This window comes from Lepus europaeus, chromosome 11, assembly GCF_033115175.1.
Source record: "Lepus europaeus isolate LE1 chromosome 11, mLepTim1.pri, whole genome shotgun sequence".
Lineage (NCBI taxonomy): Eukaryota > Metazoa > Chordata > Mammalia > Lagomorpha > Leporidae > Lepus > Lepus europaeus.
In genome coordinates, this window is record NC_084837.1 from 16,680,557 (window position 1) to 16,705,792 (window position 25,236).

The following is a 25,236-nucleotide window of genomic DNA, read 5'->3' on the forward strand; positions in this document are numbered from 1 at the left end:
TAAGCCATTTAAGGAAAAAAATACATTTGGTTGAAAAAAATATAAATGAAACCATTAAGATACTGTGGATTTGCTCAGAATGTCCAGTTTAATGGAAGGTAGAAACGTAACTATTTAAATTCTGAAGAGGAATGATATTTCATTTTAAACCTAGTGTTTCCACTCATGAAATATTAAGATTGCAAGAGACAACTGAATATAGAGATATTTGAAATAAGCATGCTGTGCTGTTGTTTTTATTAATACTGTGTGGTTGCTTTAATCAGGAAGAAAGTAAATCATCTGTACAAAATGCAAATTGAAAATATGCCTAGGGAGGCAGTGGGAAAATGGCCCAAGTACTTGGGTTCCTGCCACCCACATGGGAGAACAGCGAGGAGTTCCTAGTTCCTGGCTTTGGTTTTGGCTTGGCTCAGACTTTATTATTGTGGCCATTTGAGGAATGAAACAGCATATATATGATTGATCAACCGATCAATCATATATTGATTGATATAATTGATATAATCTGTCACCCTTCCTTTCAATAAATAAATAAACCTTTCTAAAAGATAGAGATAAATAAAAGATGCTATGAGAAATGCAAGGAAAAAGAGCATACACCTAAGGATATGGTGGAAGTCACAGCATCTCTCACCCAGAATTTGGAGCTATCCCTTTCAGCTAAAGTAAAGCACATGGGCTAGGCTTTGTCCATTAAGCCACTCAACTTCCCAGAACTTTAAGAACTATACACAGAGGCTGGGTACACAGAGACCTCATTCAAGAAGCTGGCTTAAGCATTTGAGCAGAAGCAACATAGGGTTTACTACCAAGAAGGCGATTTGAGCTGTGGCTCTGGTCAACCTTGATTTGTCCCCACACCCAGATATTCAGCATCCCAGTTGAAATCAGGAAGTCAGATTCAGTGGGAGCACTTTTCACCAGCATCCCTGATCTACACCTAGAAGGCGCTAAAGCATTGCTTATCATATCACCGCTTAACTTTCTATTGGGCCTGATGCAGAAGACAGACATTTCCTGGAGCAAGCAGACTATAGAATCTTAACTAGATGGTGAATTCAACTGCAGCTACTCTCCTAGATAAGATTTTCTTACTGGAAAAAAGAAAGCTGATAATCGCTGGGACTATCACACAGTATTTGAGCTGGAAAATGCATTTTTGTTTCATAAACTGTAAAACCACAGCTCTCACAAAATCAAAACCAAAGCAAGTAAAGATCTCAGCCAGGATTTAATCCTCAGACAACTTGAGCAGTGTAACCCAACAAGACTTCCAGATTAAAAAAAAAAAAAACAACTCACAGAGCAGAAAGTGACAGGGAACATACATGTTTTGATAATACATAAACATAACAGAAAATGATGAAAACATTTTACAAAGGTACAGGAATTGAGTTTCTGTGGATGAAGCAGGGAACAAGGGCATATACCCTGCCAATGGCTAGACTTAGCTTCCTTGCATTCTAAGAATAAAGTACAGGTGGTATGTCTTTCTGAGTGTTAGAAGAAATGCACACCACTTTAGGGGAGCTAAGTTTATCTATCTGCCTGGTGACCTGAAAGTCCTTCACCTCTGAGTGAGTAGCAGAGAATTAGAAAAAAAATTTTAAAAAGTGATATGAGACTATTTGTACAACTGTTTGAAAATACATTTGAAAACCTAGGTTAAAATACAATTTTACGGCCGGCCCCATGGCTCAACAGGCTAATCCTCCGCCTGCGGCACTGGCACACCAGGTTCTAGTCCCGGTCAGGGCGCCAGATTCTGTCCCGGTTGCCCCTCTTCCAGGCCAGCTCTCTGCTGTGGCAAGGGAGTGCAGTGGAGGGTGGCCTAAGTGCTTGGGCCCTGTACCCCATGGGAGACCAGGAGAAGCACCTGGCTCCTGCCTTGGGATCAGCGCAGTGTGCCAGCCACAGCGCGCTGGCCACGGCGGCCATTGAAGGGTGAACCAACAGCAAAGGAAGACCTTCTCTCTGTTTCTCTCTCTCTCTCATTGTCCACTTTGCCTGTCAAAAAAAAAAATACAATTTTACAAAACTGACTAAAGAAGAGCCAGAAAGTCTAGGGAAACTAATTTCAAAAAATAGATAGGAAAGGGGCCAGCACTGTGGTACAGTGGGTTAAAAACCCAGCCTGCGGTGCTGGCATCCCATAGGGGCACCGGTTCATGTCCCAGCTGCTCCACTTTTGATCCAGCTCTCTGCTATGGCCTGAGAAAGCACTAGAAGATGGCTGAAGTCCCTGGGCCCCTGCACCCATGTGGGAGACCCGGAGGAGGCTCCTGGCTCCTGGTTTTGGATCAGCACAGCTCTAGCCGTTGCTACCATTTGGGGAATGGATGGAAGACCTCTCTCTCTCTCTCTCTCTCTCTCTACCTCTCTCTGTAACTCTTTCAAATAAATAAAGTAAATCTTTAAAAAATATATAGTAAAAATAAATTATAAAAGAGATACCTTTCTCCAAAAATAAAAGTATCAGGTCCAGGTGATTTCATAGGTAAAATTCTACCAAATCTTTGAAAAACAAGTTAGTCCAGTGCAATTCAAATTGTACCAGAGAATTATTAAAGAAAGGAAACTTTAATTTTTTAATATTTATTTTAATTACAAAACAGAGTTACAGAGAGAAAGAGAGAGGAGAGAAAGGGAGAGAAATCTTGTATTTGATGGTTCACTCCCCAAATGGCCACGACGGCCTGAGCTGGACCAGGCCAAAACCTGAAGCCAGGAGCTTCAGCCAGGTCTCCCTGGCTCAAGCACTTGGGCCATCCTCCACTGCTTTCCCAGGTACATTAGCAGGAAGCTGGATTGGAAGTAGAGCAGCTGAGACTCAAACCAGTGCCCATGTAGGATGCTGGCATTGCACAAGAAAGCTTTTACTCACTATGCCACAATGCTGGCCCCAGAAACTTTAATTTTACCAAGTATAACATTATTAATTGGACACATTGCATTTTTTTTTTACTTTCTGGCAGTGTGAAAAAGATACACAATCGATGGAAACCTTACATTGAGTTTTGATCTCTTCTTGGACAGGAGAAGTGCAATATGATCCTCTCTGTGATGCCAGGCAGTGGCAGCAACCACAGCTCCCACTGAACAACCAATGTTCTTTTTTTTTTTTTCTCTTGGACAGGCAGAGTTAGATAGTGAGAGAGAGAGAGAGACAAAGAGAAAGGTTCACTCCCCAGATGGCCGCCACGGCTGGTGTGCTGTGCCAATCTGAAGCCAGGAGCCAGGTGCTTCCTTCTGGTCTCCCACGCGGGTGCAGGGCCCAAGCACTTGGGCCATCCTCCACTGCCTTCCTGGGCCACAGCAGAAAGCTGGACGGGAAGAGGAGCAACTGGGACAGAATCCAGTGCCCCAACCGGGACTAGAACCCGGGGTGACAGTGCCGCAGGCAGAGTATTAGCCTAGTGAGCCATGGCGCCAGCCTGAGCAACCAGTGTTCTACAGTGAGCTGGGTTACTAAGCGGGGATATTTGGTAGGTTAGGTGTATTCAATGTATTTTTGACTTGTGCTATTTTTTATTTATCCTAGGTTTATTGGGAGGTAACTGCACAATATCACAAAGCATCTGGATATAAAATGCATCATTGTCTCCATAAGAAAATAAAGTTTTCTTACTATGTGATACTCAGGGAGGCAGCTGGGTCAGAGCAGAGGGTTTTTCCCTGGAACAAGGCAAAGGAACTCCAATAAAGAAACTGCAATTCTCTGGTTTCCAGGGAATACAAAGAGCAAAAGCATCATAATATCAGTTCCTGAGGTCTCATTTACTACAGAGCAGATGAAGGCTCCCCAAGTGCCCTCTCAATCCTATGAATGCTATAGATATCAACTCTTTTCATTCTGCCTTTCTCCTGGGAGATATTCTTGTTCTGAATGTTAGACATGTTGTCATGGTGACTGACCTAGGTGACCAGCACTGAAGACTCCCACGGATAGTCTCAGCCTGGTCCTCTAGGTTAAAATGGGTACCTAGCCCAACTCAGATCAGCCAGCACTCTTCCAGAGACAGCTGTCCCATTTCCCAGTTTATCTCTGGAACTGCAGGTTATACTACCGATTGCATGAAGGAAGCCCCATCCTAAACCAGGTAGAGTTGAGAGATGGGAAAGAAAGCAAGGCCAGGCTCTTGCTGCCTCTGTGACCTAGCTAGATACTGCCCATATTGGGTGGAAAAATCTTCTGGTCCACTTCCCTATTTTGCCAAAGCTAATTAAGTTCTGTCATCCAAAAGCCGGAGTCCTAACAGAGTGTCCTGTATTCTTTCTTCTCTTCCTCCCCACAGTGCTCAAGGCTGATGTGACACGCCCACTCCCAAGCATGCTATGTTTGCATGACTTTGTGCCTTGGGCACTTTCAGCTTCTGTCTATAACAGACACTCCTCCTCTGAGTTCCAAACTTGCACGTTCAACTGCTGAGCTAACATCTTTCGGTTGGTCTCACCAAGGCTGGCATGTAACATATATAATGGCAAACTCTGTTTTTCTTCTCTCACACTGCTCCTGCACCTGGAAATGCCTTTGATTTCTTCATTTCCAAGTTACCAATAGGCACTACTGATTCTACTTCCAAACCATAACTCATCTGCTCCCTTCCCCCACCTACATACAAAGACCTAGCCATCTCCACCTTTAACTTGACCTCCCTGTGCCAATCCTAATTCTTCCAATCTGTTCACTTTTTTGCAGTAAAAAATTGTCTAAACAATTACATCACATCACACTGCTTTCTTTCCAAAAGCCCTTCCATATGTTCCCATTGATATAGGCAAGGAGGGGGGGGTGGTGGTCATCCTCTCCCTGCAGCTCTGCCTGCACCACCCAAACACTCACCTCCCCCCTCCCACCACCCCCACCACTTTCTTTGCAGTGAACAACTTTCATAGTTTTATCACTTAGAACTTACATGGTTGTTGGCCACATCTGATATAATTGGCACTTCAAAAAAGTTGACACTTTACACTTCCAAGTTCTCCACAAATGGGCAAAGAAATGCTTATAATCCATCTTCTCCTCATAAAGCCCTGCCTCTTTTGATAACATAGTAATGAAACCCTGCCTCAGGCACCACCACACCTCTACCTTGTGGAAAGGGATGGCCCTGAACCTTGTTGAGGCTCTCCCTTGAGTATACCCACACCCCTTCTTGAGCATGTACTTTGTATGCAAATAAATTTTGCTTCTCTGTTAACCTTTTATTTTATTTTATTTATTTGAGAGGTAGAGTTACAGACATTGAGAGGGAGAGACAGAGAGAAAGGTCTTCCGTCCACTGGTTCACTCCCCTAATGGCCGCAGTGGCTGGAGCTGTACTGAGCTGAAGTCTGGAGCTAGGAGCTTCTTCCAGGTCTCCCATGTGGGTGCAGGGGCCCAAGGACTTGATCCATCTTCCACTGATTTCCCAGGCCATAGCAGAGAGCTGGATCAGAAGTGGAGCAGCCATATGGGATGCCAGCACCTGAGGCGGCAGCTTTATCTGCTATGCCACAGCACTGGCCTAAAAGCTACTTCTTATCTGCAATGTGTTTAGCATAGCACCGTATCCTTTGTTCCTCCTGGGGACAGTTTATGTGCTTTACATTCAGTTGCATTTGATGAGTCCTGATGTTCAAGAGGACGATATCTGACTGATTTACCTCTGTGTCACTTGAGCATAATTACACGTGTTCACCAAATGGATGAACGTAAATAAACACACATTTTTAGACATTTTTATGCAATGTGTATTTATGAAATATAGCCTAATACCTGATAATTAGTTATCCATAAGTATACCACTTTATAAAGAATGTAAATTAGTGTCAATGTAAGTGTATAAACTCATTAAAATTCATTATAAAAAATGTTTATTTCTTTTTAAAATAGCACACAGAGGAGAGGTTAGGCCAGGTTCCCATTATTCCAGAAATTTATCCAATAAATGTAGGATCATGAAAGGATACATTCAGAGCTGACCACATTTCTGCCACCATAGTATTGAACTGCACACTGTTGTCGATATTCTCAGGAAGTGAATAGATGTTCATTTTGTTTATAGAGATTGTTCTAGAAGATGCTTAAAGATGCCTTGTGACTAACCTGACTCTTAATTCACCTGATTCTGCTTTACCAGAGCATTGACTCTTTAATAATTTTTCAGATTTTTAAATCTCATTAAGGACTTCTAAGTCATTTTGAATTATTTTAATTTATACATTTTTTCCTGGGTACTATAGTGCTTGGAATTAAGAATTTATGCCATTTAATTAAGAATATCTGGAAAACAAGTTGAACAAAAACAATCATTTAGATATCAAGGGCTCCAGTGGGGTTTTATTCCAGTTGTAGGAAATTTGATTAATGCAAAGACATAGGGAAATTGCCCATGAGACAATGCTGTCATTTTAAAACTTTGTATTTTAGCATAAGCACTAACAGTAAATGTCTTCCTCAAAAGATTCTTGTCCCTCCTTCAATGGACAATCTCTACTCAAAACTATACTGCCACCTGTGAACACCCAGCTAACCCACCATCAAGTACAGCAGGCACATTAAATACACTTTTATCAATGGTGACATAATAAAAAGATACTTGGTCTTTGTCCCTAGTTACTGGGATAAAATATCAAAACCCTTGGAAATTCTTGAGTGATAAGGATGGTGAGAGTCTTTTTCCAATGAAGGAACTCTTCAGAGTCCCTATGGCTTCAGGATGAGGGCCAGTCAACAAAGAGATAAAGGCATGGTTGGAGAGTTGGAACTATCAGCCCTACCACCACCATCAACCTCCAGGGAGAGGAAAGCAAATGAAGATTAAGTCAATGACAAATGGCCAATGATTCAATAGATTGTGCTAGTATAATTAGGCCTTCATAGAATCCTCTAAGTGCTGGGGTCTGGGAGCTACAGGTTAATGAATACATTCACATGGCAAGAGTATAGTGCGCCCAACTGCACAGGGACAGAAGCTCCTGTACTTGGGATCCTTCTGCATCTCACCCTGTGTTCCTCCTCCTTTTACTGTGCATCCATATCTTTATAATAGCCTTGGAGTAAGCAGTAAAGGTAAATAAACTGGTTTTTTAAATTGTGTGAGCCACTCTCACAAATTCATGCACATAAAAGAAGATTTGTGGGAACCCTGACTTTGTAGCCTAGGTGGACAGAAGTGTGGGTGTCTTGGTATTTGTGACTGGTGTTTGAAGTGAGTGTTGTCTTTTTTTCTACAGAGTCTGTCATGAACTCCTGATAAAGCCTCCTCATTAAGAACTCGCGCCTTCTAGATATAATGGGACATAGAAAGTAAGGATCAATTCATGATCACACTGATTGGGATGAGGCTAGTTACCATGAGTTCTTGAAAATATCATGAAGTAGTGACACTTTTGGGGACTTTGTACAAGTGGCAGAAAACCCACCCCAAAATGGTCGAAACAATAAAAGAGGTCTATAATATCATTTGAGAGCCACATCTGAGAATAAATAAAAATGATGTGATGGGTTCTAATTTCCAAAATTGGCTGCATTGATATATTCCATCTCACCCACACATCTTACCATCTTGGAGGGGCTAGCGCCATGCTCACTTTGTTAATCCTCTGCCTGCGGCATCCATATTGGATGCCAGGTTCTAGTCCCAGTTGCTGCTCTTCCAGTCCAGCTCTCTGCTACAGCCTGGGAAGGCAATGAAGGATGGCCCAAGTCCTTGGGCCCCTGCACCTGCATGGGAGACCAGGAAGAAGCTCCTGGCTCTTGGCTTCAGATTGGCATAGCTCCGGCCATAGTGGCCATTCTGGGTGGTGAACCAACGAAAGGAAGACCTTTCTCTCTGTCTCTCTCTCTCTCTCACTGACTCTATCTGTCAAATAAAAGAGAGAAAGAGAGAGAGAGATGGAAGATACCCCAGTCATTCCAGGATCCTGCTCTTTGGGTCTCAATAGCCCAGGGATCAGACACGTAAGTAAGCTTTGTTGATTCTAAGGCTCTAGTCTTTGACCATCCCCTGGTGATTCTAGAAGTATTGACACAAGCCAGCTCTTTCAAATGTTGTGATAATGATGGACCTCAAATTGAAATAGTTGCTATTGCTTGTAACCACTGTATTCTGAGATGACTTACTATGCAGCCACAGCAACTAGGATTTAAAAGAGGTTACCAAGATCCTGCCCTTGGCTCTGCTGACTCAGGCTCAGGCCCTGTTCCCAGACTCCCAGTAGTTGGATACAGCTGTGTCAGGTTTTCATCATTGCCATCATCACTGTAGGAGCTTCATCCTCCAACATTTCAATAGTAATATGCTGTGCTAACCATCCTGACTGGGGTTGTATGTCACTCCTCAATTTTTCCTTAGTGGTCTCTTATTCTGAGGTGGTAGGCATTGCTACTTGGAAAGTATACAGTGGGTAAAGGGAGGTTACCCCCAAACCCAAATAGAGCCATGGTTTCCATAAAAAATAAAGAACAAAATCAATAAATGGTTACTAGAACCTTAGGTGTACCACCTCCTGGGGCATCCTCCTCAGGGGAGGACAGCTCTGACAGCCTGTCTCAAACTGTCAGGAACTCCTCTGCCTTTCACATCTCAGATAGCCCTGCACTGCTCCCGTCTTGCCTAATCCCTGCCCCATTAACTGAAATCATTCTCAGGACCACTGATCAGAAATACTTAATACACCTAAGTAGCATCATCACAAGCTAAGAAAAATTTTCATACCTAAATGCAAACCAACAGGTAGTTTCCTTGTGTTTATCTCAGGGTGGGATATTTTAACTACTCCTTCAGAAACAAAGGATCTATCTGCCTGCTCTGAGAAGACTAAGGCTCATCTTTGTTCCAATGGGATGCATGAAAATTACTCTCTTTACTTCTTTTTGTAAGCTAACATAATGTATGGATGTTATGGATGCATAGATGAGTCTGACTTTGAAATTTACATTCAGAAAATATTGATCTCATGTCTGTGATTTAACACTCATGAGGAAAGAAAGTATTTGACTCTGGTTCAGTGAGTTTATAGCACTGTGATCAATACAGAGATTAACCTTTAAGAAAGCATCCAACATTACATTAGCATCTGCTTTGACCTTTGAGAAAATATGAATGTCTAGGTTGATGTCCCTAAAACGAACAAAAGGAGGGATTTATGAATCTACTAAGAGTTTTATATGGATTCAGTGTTAGTGGTGATCATCTTTTTGGGTCACATGAAACAAAGCAAGGACATTCTCAAATGTTGCTTTTAGGATGGCATTTTCTAAACAGTTTCTTCTCTGGATATGTTCTTTTCACTCTTTTATGTTATTTATCAACTTGTTAATGTTCTTAAAGCCTTACAATAATTAGTTATGTTTGAAAAATCTCAAAAGGAAACAAAATGAGGTTCCAAAAGCTTATGGAAGCTAAATTTTACCAGAAAATTCAACATTTAAAGAGATAGCAAAAATCTACCTTATTAGTTGATGAAAGAACCTTTAATTGACTTATGTTAATATGTGAGTAAAACTAAAGGTTCTCCCTAAGGAGGGAGTTCCTACAGATTGTATTTCTGCCCAGCAATGGAATCAAGCATTAGAATAATCTCCAGTCCAAAAATAATTCTCCCCGAAGATAGCAAAATAAAATCCTATCCTCCCCAAAAGTGAGGCAAGGAAAATCTCAAGGGAAAAGCAATGTGGAAGAAAGAACAGAGACACTGAATGTGAGTGCTGACTCCTCTTTCTTCAAAAGGAAGAGCAGGGCCTTCCAGTACCTAATGTAATGACAGCCACCAAAATGCACATCTATCCACGTTGCTCACAATAAACTCAATAGTTCAGCAAGAAAACAGACTAAACCCTCACAAAGCCCATGCCTTGCAACATAACTGAAGACAAAAAGAAACACTAAATTTCATATTACTTGTGAATATCGACATAAACACCAACTCCCAGCATAGCCATCTCTCTTTCCTTAAGCCTTTGTGGAAAGCCAGTGGAGTCCAGAAAATCTTCATGAAAAACAGAATAAAACAGTAAATTTCATAAAATAGAGGAAAACAACAGCCATAAATAGGAAGGCCAACCTAACTGTGAAGCTATTAGAAAACAACCCAGATCAATTAGCATATAGACCAAAGCAGCAGGAGGAAGAAAAATAGAATCATAAGACAAAACGAATCATAAAATGGATATATATCTCAAACATGGAACAACAAACAGAAAGTCCATTACAGGGGCCAGCAATGTGGCACAGCAGGTTAACGCTATCTAAGATTCTGCTAAAAATAAAACTGAGCATGAGAATTTAAATACTGAGGCTGAAAACAATGTCTCCAAAAAGTCAAATATAAACTAAAAAAAAATAGAAGTGCACTATAATTCTCTATACTGAATTACATATCCTCAAATAAGCATGTGGGGATATAAATAAACAACTTAATCAGAAATGCAAATTCTAAGAACCAAAATACACAAAAACATGAAGAAACAAATGAGAAGTCAAAAAGATCAAATGAAAATTAAACTATAAATGTTCTATAAAGTATATAATTAATATTAATAGGATATTATTTATTAATATATTAATAATTATATGTTATGTATATAATTAATATTAATAATAAATGTAATAGGAGACATTAAAGAAAGAAAGAAAATAAAAATACGTAGTAAAACAAAAACAGAAGACAAAGAAAAAGATTAAATAATTCCAGAAATTAATAGATTATAAAATGTCCTAGAAAGAATATAATCAAGTGAAATGTAATGAGGCATTACAGACACAAATAAAATAAAAGAATAAAAATAATATAAATCAGAGAGAAAATGGCTGATACAGAAGATAAATCCTTAAGACTCCAAATTTAAAAAACTCATAAAACAAGGAAATACAACAAATACATCTGTAATCCAAGAAACCTTCCTGAAACTATAATAATATATAATTCTACATATTAAAATGACCCATGAGTTACCTGGAATATCAATAAAACTATTATATTTCAGAGATAAAATTTAAAATCCTGTAAAATGACCAAATAATTTAGTAAGGTCATCATCAGATATTCCAAAAAAGATACAATTGAGGCAATAATGGAGTTGTATTTTCATGAAATTGAAAGAAGGTATGTGTCAACCCAAGGTTTACTAGGCATGAAGCCAAGCTCTCTGTCAATGGAAAGGCTATAGCAGCACACCCCTAAATCTGCAAAATCTTAGGGAGAACTGAACTAAGGAGCTGTTCTGGAGCTCTACTTAAGATTAACCTCATCCTTCAAAAGAGTAGGGACACTTCAGCAAAAGGACTAAAGGTAATAACTTCATAGACTTAATTATAGATCTAAGGCTAATATGTATTGAACAGTGGTGGAAGAATAATGTGTAAATATTTTTAAATCAGAAAAAATTCAATTAATAGGTGAGTAAAGAAAGAAGGGGAAAGTAGAAAAAATTGTTCAATGCTTGTAAAAGAGATCTTCAAAAGTTTCATGGAAATATGTAATATGAAAAAACATAAATTTCAAAATTTTGACACCAAAATAAACTTACTGAATTCCACAAACTTTTTGAAATACCCTCATAAAGGTAACAAGTAGAGGTCAAGGGACATCTTGAAAGATAGACAAACTAGATATTACATTAAGAAAACACACATGGCCAGCATGGTCGTGTGGTGGGTTGAGCTATCACTTGCAATATAATATCTCATGTGGGTACCAGTTCAAGTCCTAGCTGTTTGACTTCCAATCCAGCTCCCTGTTAATGACCTGGGGAAAGCAGTGGAAGATACCTCAAGTGCTTGGGCCTCTGCACCCATGTGGCAGACCCAGAAAGAGCTCCTGGCTCCTGGCTTCAGTTTGGCCCAGGCCTGGCCCTTGCAGCCATTTAGGGAACCAGCTAGCCAATAGAAGATCTCGATCTCTCCTTCTCTGTAACTCTAAGGAATAAATAAATAAATGTTAAATGTTAAAAAAAGAGAGATGACGAAAGGTATTTGAAAAGGCATTATATTCCCACCCTCTAACTCTGTATTTCAAATAAATAAAATAATTAGTAAATTGAGAGTTCTTTAACCTGAAGATTAGAAAAAGAAGCCATTAAACATCCAATTATTGAACGAAAAGCAAAAAATGATACTGAAAATATAAAAGTTCTAAAAATAATGGTGAAGGAAGCACTACATTTCAAACTTTATGGACTACATTTGAATCAGTGATCAGTGGGAAAAATTATAGCCCTAAACAATTATGGCAAATAAAGGCATACATAGAAACAAACTTATAATTCACAAAATACTAGAACAAGAACAATTAGACAAAACACAAGGAAGGCAATAATAAGGACAAAATAGAATAAAAAATAGAATGAAAAGCTAGGTCTAATAATTCGAAAGGTCTAATTATTTGAAAGGCAGAGTTACAGAGAGACAGAAGGAGAGAGAGCGAGAAATCTTCTGGGTCTCCCATGTGGGTGCAGAGGCACAAGGACTTGGGCCATCCTCTGCTGCTTTCCCAGAAACTTCAGTAGGGAGCTGGATTGGAAGTGGAGCAGCCAGGACTTGAACCAGTGCCATTATGGGATGCCAGCACTGCAGTTTGTGGCTTAACCCACTACTATGCCATAGGACCAGTCCCTACATTTTATTTTTGGAAAAAATAAAATTATAGACAAGTCATAAACTGTTCATCAAAATTAAATCCACAAAAACAGTAGAAGATGGCTCAAGTGCTTGGGCCCCTGCACCCATATGGGAGACCCAGAAGAAGCTCCTGGCTCCTGGCTTCAGGTCAGCTCAGCTCCAGCCATTGTGGCCATTTAGGAAGTAAACCAGCAGATGGAAGATCTCTCTGCTGCTGCCTCTCGGTAACTCTGCCTTTCAAATAAATAAATAAATTTTTAAAAAATTAAAAAAAAGAAAACTAAATCCACAGATGAGAAATGACAAGGGGGAAATAACCATAGACAAAATTTAACAATAATTATAACACATTTCTTATCATTTGTGAATCTCAAAACCAATAGTTTTATCAGAGTAATTTTAAAATCTTAGTCCATGTTTTATAATAAAATATTAAATCAGTATGCAGTTTTTTCAATAGTTCTATTAATAATCAAGACAGTGTGGTTCTGGGGAGGAAATGCAATATAAATCATTAGAAACATAAATAAGACAGCATACACCAAAAGCAATATAAACCAATAGATCAAAATAGAGAACCCAGTATTAGATACAAAAAAATACACTGAACTTATTTTTGACAAAGTTGGAAAAGCAATTCAATGGAGGAAGTATTGCCTTTTCACTAAATGGTGTTACAGTCATATATTTGAACTCCATACCATAATCAAAAATTAACACTAATGGAAAAAGAACTTAAATGGGAAATCCAAAATAATAAAACTTCTAGAAAATACAATAGGAGAAACTCTTTGAGATCTAGGGATAGATAAAGATATCACATGTTGTCATACTTTTCTTACCAAAAGCATAATACATAAAAAGAAAATTTGACACTTTAAGTTTCATCAAGATTCAACACTTGCTTTGTAGAAGAATTTGTCAAGTGAAAGAAGAGACAATCAATAGTGACAAAAATCCCATAGGAGCTTTATTCATAACAGCCGAAATGGAAACAACTCAAATGTTCTTCAGTCGGTGAATTACTAAGCAAACTGCAGTACATACATACCATGGAATGCAACAAAAAGGAATGAAATATTGAAATAAGAAGGAACTTGAATGAATTGCCAGGCTATTATGCTAAAAAAAAAAAGCCAATCCAAAAAGACAAATATTACATGATTACTTTTATCAAACATCCTTAAAATGACAAATTTCAGACAGGTAGAACAAATTAGTGAAAGTGAAGCAGATATAAATATAATTCTCTTTTTTTCATTTTTAATTCTCTTTATATACAGAAGATCAGTTTAGTCTATATTAAGTAAAGATTTCAACAGTTTACACCCACATAGCAACACAAAGTGAAAAATACTGTTGGAGTACTAGTTATAGCATTAAATCACAATGTACAGGACATTAAGGACAGAGATCCTACATGATATTTTTTAAAAATTGATTAATTTTCTATGCAATTTCCAATTTTAAAAAAAACAAGTTTTTTTTTTCATTTTCAATTATCTTTATATACAGAAGATCGATTCAGTACATACTAAGTAAAGATTTCGTCAGTTTGCACCCACACAGAAACACAAAGTGTAATTCTCTTATACCTTACTTTCATTAATTTCAATAGCTCAATTGATATGGTTTTTTAAGGTCCTACTACTGAAAGTATCTAGGAAAAGGTTACATGGGGTTTCTGTGTGTTATTTCTTACAACTGCATATGAATTCACAATGATCATGAAAGAAAAAGTTTAACTTAAAATGTTTAATAGAATCAGAAAATGTCTATGAAAATAAAGGTAAAGTTCCATCTGTTTTGACTGTAGGATATCTAAGAGCTTTTTTGCAAAATTTAAAATACAAAAATAAACTAGAAAATAGTTGTCACATACATATCAGAACACATTCATTTTCTAACGATGAAAAGAGGGTTTCCAATAAATATGAAAAATTCTAATTTCTCAAGAGAAAGACATGGGCAAATGATATGAATGAAAGTTTATGAAATAAGTAATTTAAATATTCAATACTTATATGAAAAGTCTAACCTCAGAAGAATTAACAAAAAATAAAATGCAAATTCAGAGTTTGCCTGCTAGATGAGCCACAAGCATTAAAACTGGCAGTAATGAATTCCAGGAGTGAGCTCCAATAAAACAAGTGGCAGCAACACTGCTGAGTGCCAGCTTGTCAATATTTATCTGGATTCTGAAAACATGGTTCATGTTAGCCAGCAACTGCCTCTCAGAAAATTTATCATCAAGAACCAGGAAAGAAACAAAGTTTTATGTGCAACGATATTTATCATACCATTGATTATCATAAAAAGAACAGGAATCAACCTCAATTCCCAACAACTGTAAAAGAAACAAGAATACATCTGTATGTTGTAGAGATAAATCTATTCTTATTCAAATAACAATTAATGGCCTGAGTATTATTATATGTACAATATTATATATTATGTATAAAATAAATAATGAATAATGTAAGGTAGGACACATAGTGATTTTAAAACTGCTAAAAATAAATACGTATATTAGGATTGCTAGAAAAATTTATGAAAACACACTAAGTTATTATGATTCGTGGTTATACTTGGGTAGCAAAATTATATGTTCCTATTATTTTATCCCTTTACATATTTTCTGTTAAGTATATATTTACATAATTGGAAAATCATTTTTAAAAATAAAGCAGGAAGTCAACATTTTACATTGTGTATCACAGGAAGCTACATTTTACGGAAAGAGATTTTAAAATGAGGTAGATAAAAGTCTAGTTAGTGCATCTGCAATTGCAAATTAAGCATTTCATGCAAAATATTAGATGCAATTCCCAGGGAAAACAACTGATTTCCATGCAGAAGAACCTGACAAGTAAGATGGTCAGAGCTGGAAGAACTGGAACCCAGTAAAAACAATGCACAACTCTTGATCACTGACAACAGATACAGTCTTTCTCCATACAACAAAATGGACATCATTTATAAAGCTAGGAGTTAGTAAGATATTGAGGAGACAACTGACAGTGAGCTTCCCAAGGTCATCAAGTTTCTATAGGTCCTCCCAGCCCCTTGTCAGTATAACTGCACATACCCACCCTCCCATACACAAATATTTTTGTTATGTACACTGCATATCAAAAGCAAAGTCTTAATGAAAAATCCAGTGTACCCAGGCATCATGGTACCATGAGGTGGCGGGGGGGGGGGGGGCGCGGATACCAACTCTTAGGGCTGCAAATGGCATGGCTATTATTCCAAAGTGATAATGAAGAAATTATCAGACTGGGGTATATTATACCTTGCTGCAATAACCCTCTATTTTTCCATATTAATACCAGACCTTCTGTGCCTAACTCTGAGACCAACCAGTGTCACAAAACAGCCAACAGATTTCCCGGCTGTCTGGAAGCATAAGAGCCAAATTGTCACATTCTTAGCCAACCAAAGAAAAGCATTTGAGTGACAATCTTCCAAGATCTGCAAAATTAGGAGGTGGGCACAAATGAGGAGGCATTGGTTTGCTGGGCTTAAGTCTGTATTTCCTACTGCTGCCCCATCTAGAACATTCATCAATGAACTCCTTTCTAGGTTGTGTTGTGGGTCTCGGACTTCCTGTTACAGAGCAAAGAGGAGAAGATGGCAGTGTGAGTGGGCTATCCTGGTAAGGCCACTGCTGTATTTGCTATAATGAATGCTGTTCTCATTAAGATAATCCCTTATCATACTCAGCAGAGGAAGCAGAATTTAATCAGGAAGAAGCTAGTCCAGCATTAAGTTTTAGACCTTGTCCCTGAGCAGCAGGGTCAGTTATATGCAGAGCCCGTTGGGAGGTGCACATTCATTGTCCCCTGTCACTTGCCCAGTCTCTCCTTCCCACATCCAAGTCTCCCAGGGAGTGTCATTCAAATTACTGTCTCAGCAAAACTGCAAATATTACTAGTTTCTCGTGAACTATGGAATTGACCAGTAATGTAAATCTACCAAAAGTCAGCATTCTATTATATGTAGAGACTACTTTCTGTGGTTGGAATGTGTCTATCAAATTTCATGTGTAGGAAACTTAACCCACAATTCATATGTTCATGGATTTGGGAGGTGATTGTGTCTTAAGGGCTCTGTTTTTATGAATGATTAATTTATTCATGGGTTAACAGATCATCAAGAGAGTAGCTTTGTTATAAAGTAAGCTTTCTCTGACATGCTTGCTATCTCACCATGTGATGTATTCCACCATCTTATGATGTAGCAAGATGAAACCCAATTCTGAGCAGATGCCATCACCATATTATTAAACTTCCCAGTCTCCAGAACTGTAAGCCAAATAAACATCTGTTCTTAATAAATTCCCCAGTCTCAGCTATTTTGTTACAGCAACAGGAAATGAACTAAGATACCACTCTTGGGCCTCACCTGGGACTAAGGGCCAGCCAGGGTTCTTTCCCAAGTCTAGTCTCAGGCAAGCATCTCATTGCAGAAGAAAGACTACCCGGGTCATGGATTATTATTCCCATAAGCTTTAGATTCCTCTAACACTCAGCTAAAGCTGTAGCTACCAACGTTTGCATGAAACTGGTTCAGAGAACCAATGTTGTGCATACATTCAGTAGTGAGTTGACAGTCAACAACCGTCCACAGAAATCCTGCTCAACGTCAAATAAATGCAGTTCATTTTGACAGCACCATTTTTCAGTGGCTGCCATTCACCTCACAATGTGCAGTTCTGCCACATAAACATGGCCATGCAGACAATCAGCACCCCTGAGAGAGCCCAGCTACTTAGAAGCATATTCTCCTATGCTCCCCACATATTCTGGGCCTCATCTCTGTGCAGTCCTCCTGAGAGCTGCCCATACATGGAACATCTACATCCAGAATGCCCTCAGCATGACCATCCTGTCTCAGTCTGCAACATCCCTGGGTCCTTGCTGGCTTTTCTGAAATGCAATCCACTAGGGGCATCTCAGACTCTCATTAGACATCATTTTCAAGGACAGTCAAAGCACAAGTCCTCACGGGAACATGAAATACCTGCAAGCCCACAACCATTTCCTGACCAGTTCATTGAACCTGGATCATTCAGAATCCTAGCTAACAATCCTAATCCTAGTTATAAATTTTCTATGTGCTTTTTCTCCCAGCTAACTTCACCAACACCAAAGTCTGTCTAATTGCTAAAAACATGCTTATCTTCATGTTTAATGAATGCATTGGTGCTTTTTTTTAGTTAAATGAGCTTAGAACCTAGGTGTTACACAGAGACGTAAAATGACCTTTAAAATACCTGAAAAATTCCATGAAAGAGAATCCATATCCATGCTGTTCGGCAATCCCTGCACAAACAACGTTTGCTGAAGCTCCGATCAGTGTCCCATTACCTGAAATCAAAATTTAAAAAGCAAAATAAAATCCTAGTTTATCCTGGTAGTAGTTTCTGTTCTATTTTGTTCTGAAATATTTGGATCATCTCACAAGCTTTGATCTGATAACTCTACAGACACTATCAAAGTGATTGCTTCACAAATAACAGGAAACACACACCCTAGCAATCAGAACATAAATCTCACTGCTTGTAAACACAGGGATTCATCTATAGATATTTCTATGTGATAGGAAAGAGGAAGTGCTAAGGAGATGAGCATGTCACTGTAGGATCAGGTGGCACACAGGGGCACATATCTTTTAAAGGAAAATGAAAGCAGTAAGGGCCAACAAACATAGGCAGGAATGTGTGTTCTTTGGAGTAGCTGAATGGAAGCTCAGATGAGGATCACCCCCCTCAGGACTCCAGACCCAGACACTTTACCAGGAAGCCCTTTTGGATGAACAGGTAGGTGGAAGCCCCTGGGCAAAAACACCTTAATCAGCCATGTTCATGGAAGGTCATCTTCTTAACATGAAATACCTCCTTGGGGAAGACTTTGTTGACTGCACATGAGGTAGATACACTCACACGTGAACGTAACGCAGTCTCTATGGCCTGGGTGAGGGTTATAACTGAGGTCAGCCAGTCAGATCATTATATGTAACTCAGGCATGCATACATACACAGAGAGACAGACAGGAAATTGAGCTTCTTCTCTCCCTCTGAGCCATAGAGGTCACTGTCCTGAGACAGGTGCATGACTCAGGTTCAGGAAGTTTAGCTCAGTTCTCCATCTGCACATAAACCAATAAGGATGAGTTCCTCCCACCCCCCTGCCCCACCACTTCAAGGATTGGTGACTTGAGAAATAACACTTTGGAACTGTCTACAGAATGTCAGCATGAGAAGACCACTTTTCAGAGACCAGACAACACAATATAAGCAGCAAGATCAGCGTCTCCTATGAAGAATTAAAAGCAAGGAAAGGCTGCACAGTACACTGCTGTATCAAAATTGTAAAGTGGGAAGCTTGGAAACGGAGCCAAGAGTTCTGACTCTGCAACCAATCACAGCCACGCTGGCCCAGACAGCCTCCTCTCAGCATCATCACTCAGATGTGTCCATCCTACCATCCTGCCTTCCAGTTTGCTCATGTCCTAGGCCAGGAGAACAGCCAAAAGAGACTGCATACACATTCCAAGCCACCCTGCCCAGAGATTACTTTCCACCGTCAGACAAGTCTCTTCCCACAGGGAGGCCAACATTTTATGGAGGCATTGCCCAGCCTCCATAACTGAAAAAAGCACCTTGGTGCCAAGACAGCACCTGCCCTGCACCCCAAACACTCCAAATTCCAGGACTTAAAAAAGGAGAGCTCCACTTTTGCCCTAAGCAGAATTCAACATGTGATCCAGGTTCAAATGCAGTAACTGGTGTGAATCTAAAAGCAAAAGGCAACACTTATTTCTCTTATTGAAAAACATACTCCTTTTCTAGTCATAGTGAAGATTTTTCAGGCAATTGCTGCCCAGATGAGAAGTATGGCACCATGCTTGCAGTGGGTCTGAATTCCTGATCTGCAATGAACCACAAGCCAGAAACACAGGGTCTTTCCATTTCCTTTTCTGGGTTGCCAAGGTGAACTGGCTCCATAGAATGTTTTGTTCATGAGCCCCTCCAGATTTAGGGAAAGGAGTTGGGGCATTTTCAAGAATCTGAGAGCAGTGGTAGAAGCTGGGTCTCCTGGCTACAGGACAATTTTGAGTTGAGTGAGTACAAGAGTGTAAACTGAGGAGCCCAGTGCAAACTGCTCTTTCCTTGGAGAGGTAGATACAGTATAGAGATGAGCAAGAGCCAGGCTGGCTTATGTCATGAACCCAGCCTTCCTACATTTGACTTCTATCAACCTCCTCAGGAATGTAGTATGGGTGACATTATAAAGACTGCAATTCCCTGGAAGTTCCCCCTGCATGCCCTTATAACTTGACCTCCAACTTCAAGTTTCCTGTGTTTTCCACCATCACTTTGCATGAAGTCATTTGCCTCCTGAATGCTTCCTAACCTGAGAGGTAGAAAGTTAACTTATGGAATCTCATGGAGCCCTGTTTCTTTTTAAGATGCTTGCAGTTACGGGCAGCATAAAACCTGACTAACAGCAGCTTAAAAACACAAGAAACAAACTAATACCATGGGAAAAGAAGCATGGAAGCAGAGGGTTGGCAAGCCTCAGTCCAATGTGCATAACATCAAAAGCAGGTTTCCACAATTCCACAATTCTCTTGACTGCTCTCTGGACACAACATAGTTTCATGGCCATGTCTAAGGCAGGAAACCAAAGAGGAGAACCAACACCAATAAATTTTATCAAAAGGCAAATGTTGTGCCAAAAGGCTCACAAAATTCCATCATGTCTTACTGATCAACAAAATGAGACAAGCAAAGCGGGTATGCTATCAAAGAGAGTGAGCACAGCAGAGGGAAACAACAGAGAGTGGGGGCAGTGTTGGCTACCCTCCACCCCTATTCCTGCACAGACGTACTGGAAACAGAGGACTTCATCCAATAGGATATGAGGATGCTAGACTTGTACTCAGAAGCCCTCTGTGGAAGTCAAATCTTCTAAGCTTTGTAACTTGAGAAAATCACTGGTAATTTCTATTCTATTAACTAAAATATGTGGTGTATTAAGGAAAGGAAGATGCAAAATAGGCTGGTATCAGTAACAGGAAGTTTTTCTCCTGTGTAACAGGCAGTCAGCAGAGCCAGAAGTGTCTGCTTCAGGGCTCCATGGTGCCACTTGGATCAGTTATCTCCATCTATGTGTCCTGCTACCCAGCGATACCTGCAACATTTGTCCCACACTCAAGATAGAAGCAGTTGCAGGCATCTCCATCACACAGCAACATCCAAAGGAAGGAGTAGGACCACTATCTTTCCTGAGCTTTATTCTCAGGACTGGGGAACTCTACTACTAGCCCCTGTCTCCTCCCAGAAATCACCCTTTCAAGTCTTGATTCCAAATGGCTTTAGCCCACTCACTTCCATGTCAGTCTCTGGCCATGGGCAGAAATTCACCTGCCTGTCCCTGGCCATCATCAGTAGGGGTGTCAGCTACCTCTGTGTTAAATGAGGACAGTTGCCATCTTCCCTAGGTAGCTCATGGGGTAGCTGTGTGGTTCATGTAAGATTACAAATGTGGACATGCTGTTCAGATGTTAATGGTTCCTGCAGTACAGACGCTCTTTGAGTTATGATGGGGTTGCATCCTTTTAAGACCATTTTAACTTGAAAAATCTTAAATCCAAAAAAATTCACTGAGTACACCTAGCCTAGTGAACAGCCTATCTCAGCAACAGAGTACACCACAGAATGCAGTTGTTTTCCCTCATGACCTTGGAACTGACAGGGAGCTACAACTGCTACCACAGCCCAGCATCAGGAGAGAGGATCTACTACATAGTCCTAGCCTGGGAAAAGGTCAAGATCCAAAATCTGAAGTAGGTCCTACTGAATGAATGTCACTCTCACACCACTGTAAAGTCAAAATATACTAAGCCAAACAATCCTAACTTAGGGACCACCTCGAGTTTAATATGATGCTAGCAGGGTTGTAATGGCACAAAACATGGCATGGATTCTTGTGGTGGGGAGACAGAGGTCCTGTGTGTCATGATCTCAGCCCAAGCCTCCTCCCCAGTTTCCATTTACAGAGAACATGAAGGGATTAGAATGTGTGTGTGAACAGCTGATGTCTGTCTTGACACACCTGGGTTATCCTATATGGGACCATGATATATGGATCTAGATACAGAACAAGAGTAGTCCTCAAAACCTATACCCTGCCATGTTTTTTGCAAAGACTCTCCCTCTATCAGTCAGTACAAGTCGCATTAAAAAATGCCATACTCTCAGATCATTGATAATTTTCCAATTTACAGAAAATATAGAAATCAACTCTAGTGCTGACATTCCTTTTGGCAGGTTGAAGAGTTTTTGCCCTTCAAGATATGAATATGACTCATGGAGAACAATAGATTTTCATTCACCCATCTGCTCCTGGATTGGCCACTCTCTCTACTTTACCGTGACATGAGTGTAGTTTCCATTTCCATATGTTCCCTGCTCTCACTTCACACTCATTCCCCTTGGTCCTTCTGCCCAAGGATTGTACCTTCCAGTAAAGCCTCAGCATGTAAACTTGCCTCTTCCTCTGCTCTCTAGGAAACTTGGGCTAAGGCAGATTTTTCTTAAGACTAATTTTAATTGTTCTTAGTAGAAAAAAAAACAACCAAAAAGTATTGGTGTTAAGCCAGTGATATTTTTTGCTTCAAACTATTCAGTGAATCCCCTCCCCCAATTTGTATTCCAAATGACTTTTCTAAAACTGACTGAAAACGTCTACTTAAAACCTTCTTCAAAATGCTGGGCCCTTGGGGAGATGGGAGTTACTACCTCTGGTACAATTTCAGTTAGGGATGAAGAGTCCTGGAATTGGATGGTGGTGATGGTTGCAGAACACTGTAAAAGCAACCAATTCCATCGAGATGCACACTTAAAAATGGCTAAGATGATAAATTTTATGTTATGTGTATTCCACCACAATTAAAAGATAGGAGCCCCTGATGAAGTAAGTGTAGAGTTAACACCGGCACAAGTGGGTATCTGCTATGCCAGGAACAAGAGTCTTTCAATCACCAGAACTACAGATTAAAAAGGGTCCAAGACTTAAAACCTTTTTTGTTCACTAAATTTATATTCCTACTTTCAAAATGTGCTCAGTAAGAAAGTGTTTAATCCTATTTTAGGTTATTAGCCTATAAATAGTCCATGTTAATGCCTCTTCTTGAGAAATTCCCTCCATACCTATACCACATGTCTTGGGGGAATCAGAACTAGCTAATGTGGCTTCTTCCCATTTAAGGCCCTACTCAAAATTTGCCTTTTTAAATAATTGTCTGTGGCTTTTCCCGCCAGCCTCTGCTTGGCATTCCCTGGGCAGTGAAGATGTGTCTGTTTACACTGTGATCTTACTTCAGGTGACCGCACTCCCTACTAAACAGGAGGATGAGACTGCAGCAGATACTCAGTAAGTCTGAATGAACAAAATCCCACATAGGGGATGCATTTCCAGGTATCCTTGGCTTCTTGCTAATGCTAAATGTAGCTATGAATGGAATTACTGCTTCTCCTTGGGGGCTGGTTGTTAGATAGCAACCATCTTAAGAGTTCAGCAGTCTGTTACGAATGGGAAGCCTCAGCCACTGAATCATATAAGTTCACTGTCTCCAGAAATTATAGAAACTTCATGGGGTGACACTAATCCTTCTTCACAAACAAGAATGTAAACTAACAAGAAAACTATTGATGTAGTAGTCATAGATCAATCAAAGAATAAAGAAAGCTGGATTACTTAATTGTGCCTGGCTATAAGGATAAAAATCTAAAATGTAGCTGGTGTTCTTATCTCACATTCTTCACAATCCTCCTGTGTTCCCAGAGGTTATTAGGCTCTCTAAAGGTAAGAAGGAGTCTAACTTGGAACCCTCCAGGACAACCATATCCAAAGCCCTTTTGTTTGGTCACCAGAGGTCAGTCTCTCTTGACACTGTCTCTAATTCACTTTTTTTTTTTTTTTTTGGACAGGCAGAGTGGATAGTGAGAGAAAGAGAGGTTCACCCTCCAATGGCTGCTGCGGCCGGCGCATCTCGCTGATCCGAAGCCAGGAGCCAGGTACTTCTGGTCTCCCATGCGGGTGCAGGGCCCAAGGACTTGGGCCATCCTCCACTGCCTTCCCGGGCCATAGCAGAGAGCTGGCCTGGAAGAGGGGCAACCGGGATAGAATCTGGCGCCCTGACCGGGACTAGAACCCGGTGTGCCGGCACCACAAGGGGGAGGATTAGCCTGTTAGCCACGGCGCCGGCCCACTTTTCAATTTCTCTAAAGTGCAATCCCCTCCATAAAAAAATAAAACTCTAATATTTCTGCCTATGGGACTGAGTATCTCTGGAATCATTTCCATTGCAGTGGAAGATGTATTTCATTTCAGAAAGTCGTTAGGGCTCTCCTAAATGTCCTTTCAATTGGATACACACTATCTGTTGTTTTAGACTTGACACCAGTGTCCACACATGCTGCCTTCATGCAGTTGGCACCCCTTACCTCCCAGGCAGGCACCAAGGGCCAGGGCATACATGAGTGGTGGTGCAGGCAGGCTGACCTCAGGGTCTCGGCTCAGGTTCAGAAGCACAGGAATCTGTAGAGGAAAAGGACATTGACATCACATCTCTCAGAAGCTCAGAAGAGCTGCCAGATTGTGACCAACACACAAAATCCAAAGGTTTTCAGCAGTCAAACTGTGAGAACAATAAGATGTGTAGAAGGAAGCCAAAGCAAACTAATCCACAAAAAGTTGAAATGTAACCCTGATGTATGACTTTGATTCCAGCAACATGACCAACTAGCTCCTCCCAATTGCTGCTGTAGTCTTAAATGGAATAAGTCACATAGGATCTAACACAGTGCCTGGGAGTGTGACAAGCCAATAAGCATTTATGAAACTTTGCAAGGAATGTGCTAATGCTATGCATGCAACATCTTACTTTACCCTCAAACATCCCATGGTGTGTGTGCTATTCCCTCAACTAACAGATGATGAAAAGAGACATGGAGAGGCATAAGAATATCAGTCTTGCAGGTGGCACCAAGAGCATGAACACAGTTCTGTAATTCCAAACCACACACCGGTAAACATGCTAAGCTGTTTCTCACTATTGTTCTTGGTCAGTTTCTGGCACCAACTGACATTCATTCTTTGAAGGATGAGAGGTAACAAATTCTACAATCATATTTACAAGTTCTAGAATCTGTTATAGGCTGATAGCTGCAAACAGTACAATTAAAAGTTGTTTTGAAATCAAGCCCTCTCTAATTTGCAATTCAGATGAAAACCAGTGCCATATACTCTTTCCTGAATTCAAGGATCTCCCTTCAGCTCTTGTGGCCTGCCCTCTGGTACCCACTTTGGTCAGCCACACTCTCCACCATTTTGCCTTAAAACTACATGAATATGGTGGTATCTCAATAGCCTCACACTCATCATTTACTCCCTTCAGTTCTGCCTTCTATACAACCAGCAGTGACCTGTCTCTCAACTCTGAGTATGTTGCTGGCTCCTCAATTCTATACCCTTTAGTCTGAAGCAAGCCTTCCTTCAAGAGGATATTCTCTATTTCACTCCATCACTCAACTCTTCATAGGACTGTACCTGAA

General features: G+C 40.1%; 1 protein-coding gene across 1 annotated transcript in view; it reads right to left on the minus strand.

Moving 5' to 3' along the window:
• Positions 1-25,236, minus strand: part of OCA2 (OCA2 melanosomal transmembrane protein) — a 343,821-nt gene that overhangs the window by 101,873 nt on the left and 216,712 nt on the right. Inside the window, exons 21-22 of the mRNA XM_062204569.1 lie at positions 24,127-24,220; positions 17,887-17,980 (exon numbers count right to left, since the gene is read on the minus strand). Coding sequence (XP_062060553.1) covers positions 17,887-17,980; positions 24,127-24,220 — 188 coding nt within the window. The remainder of the gene's footprint in view (positions 1-17,886; positions 17,981-24,126; positions 24,221-25,236) is intronic.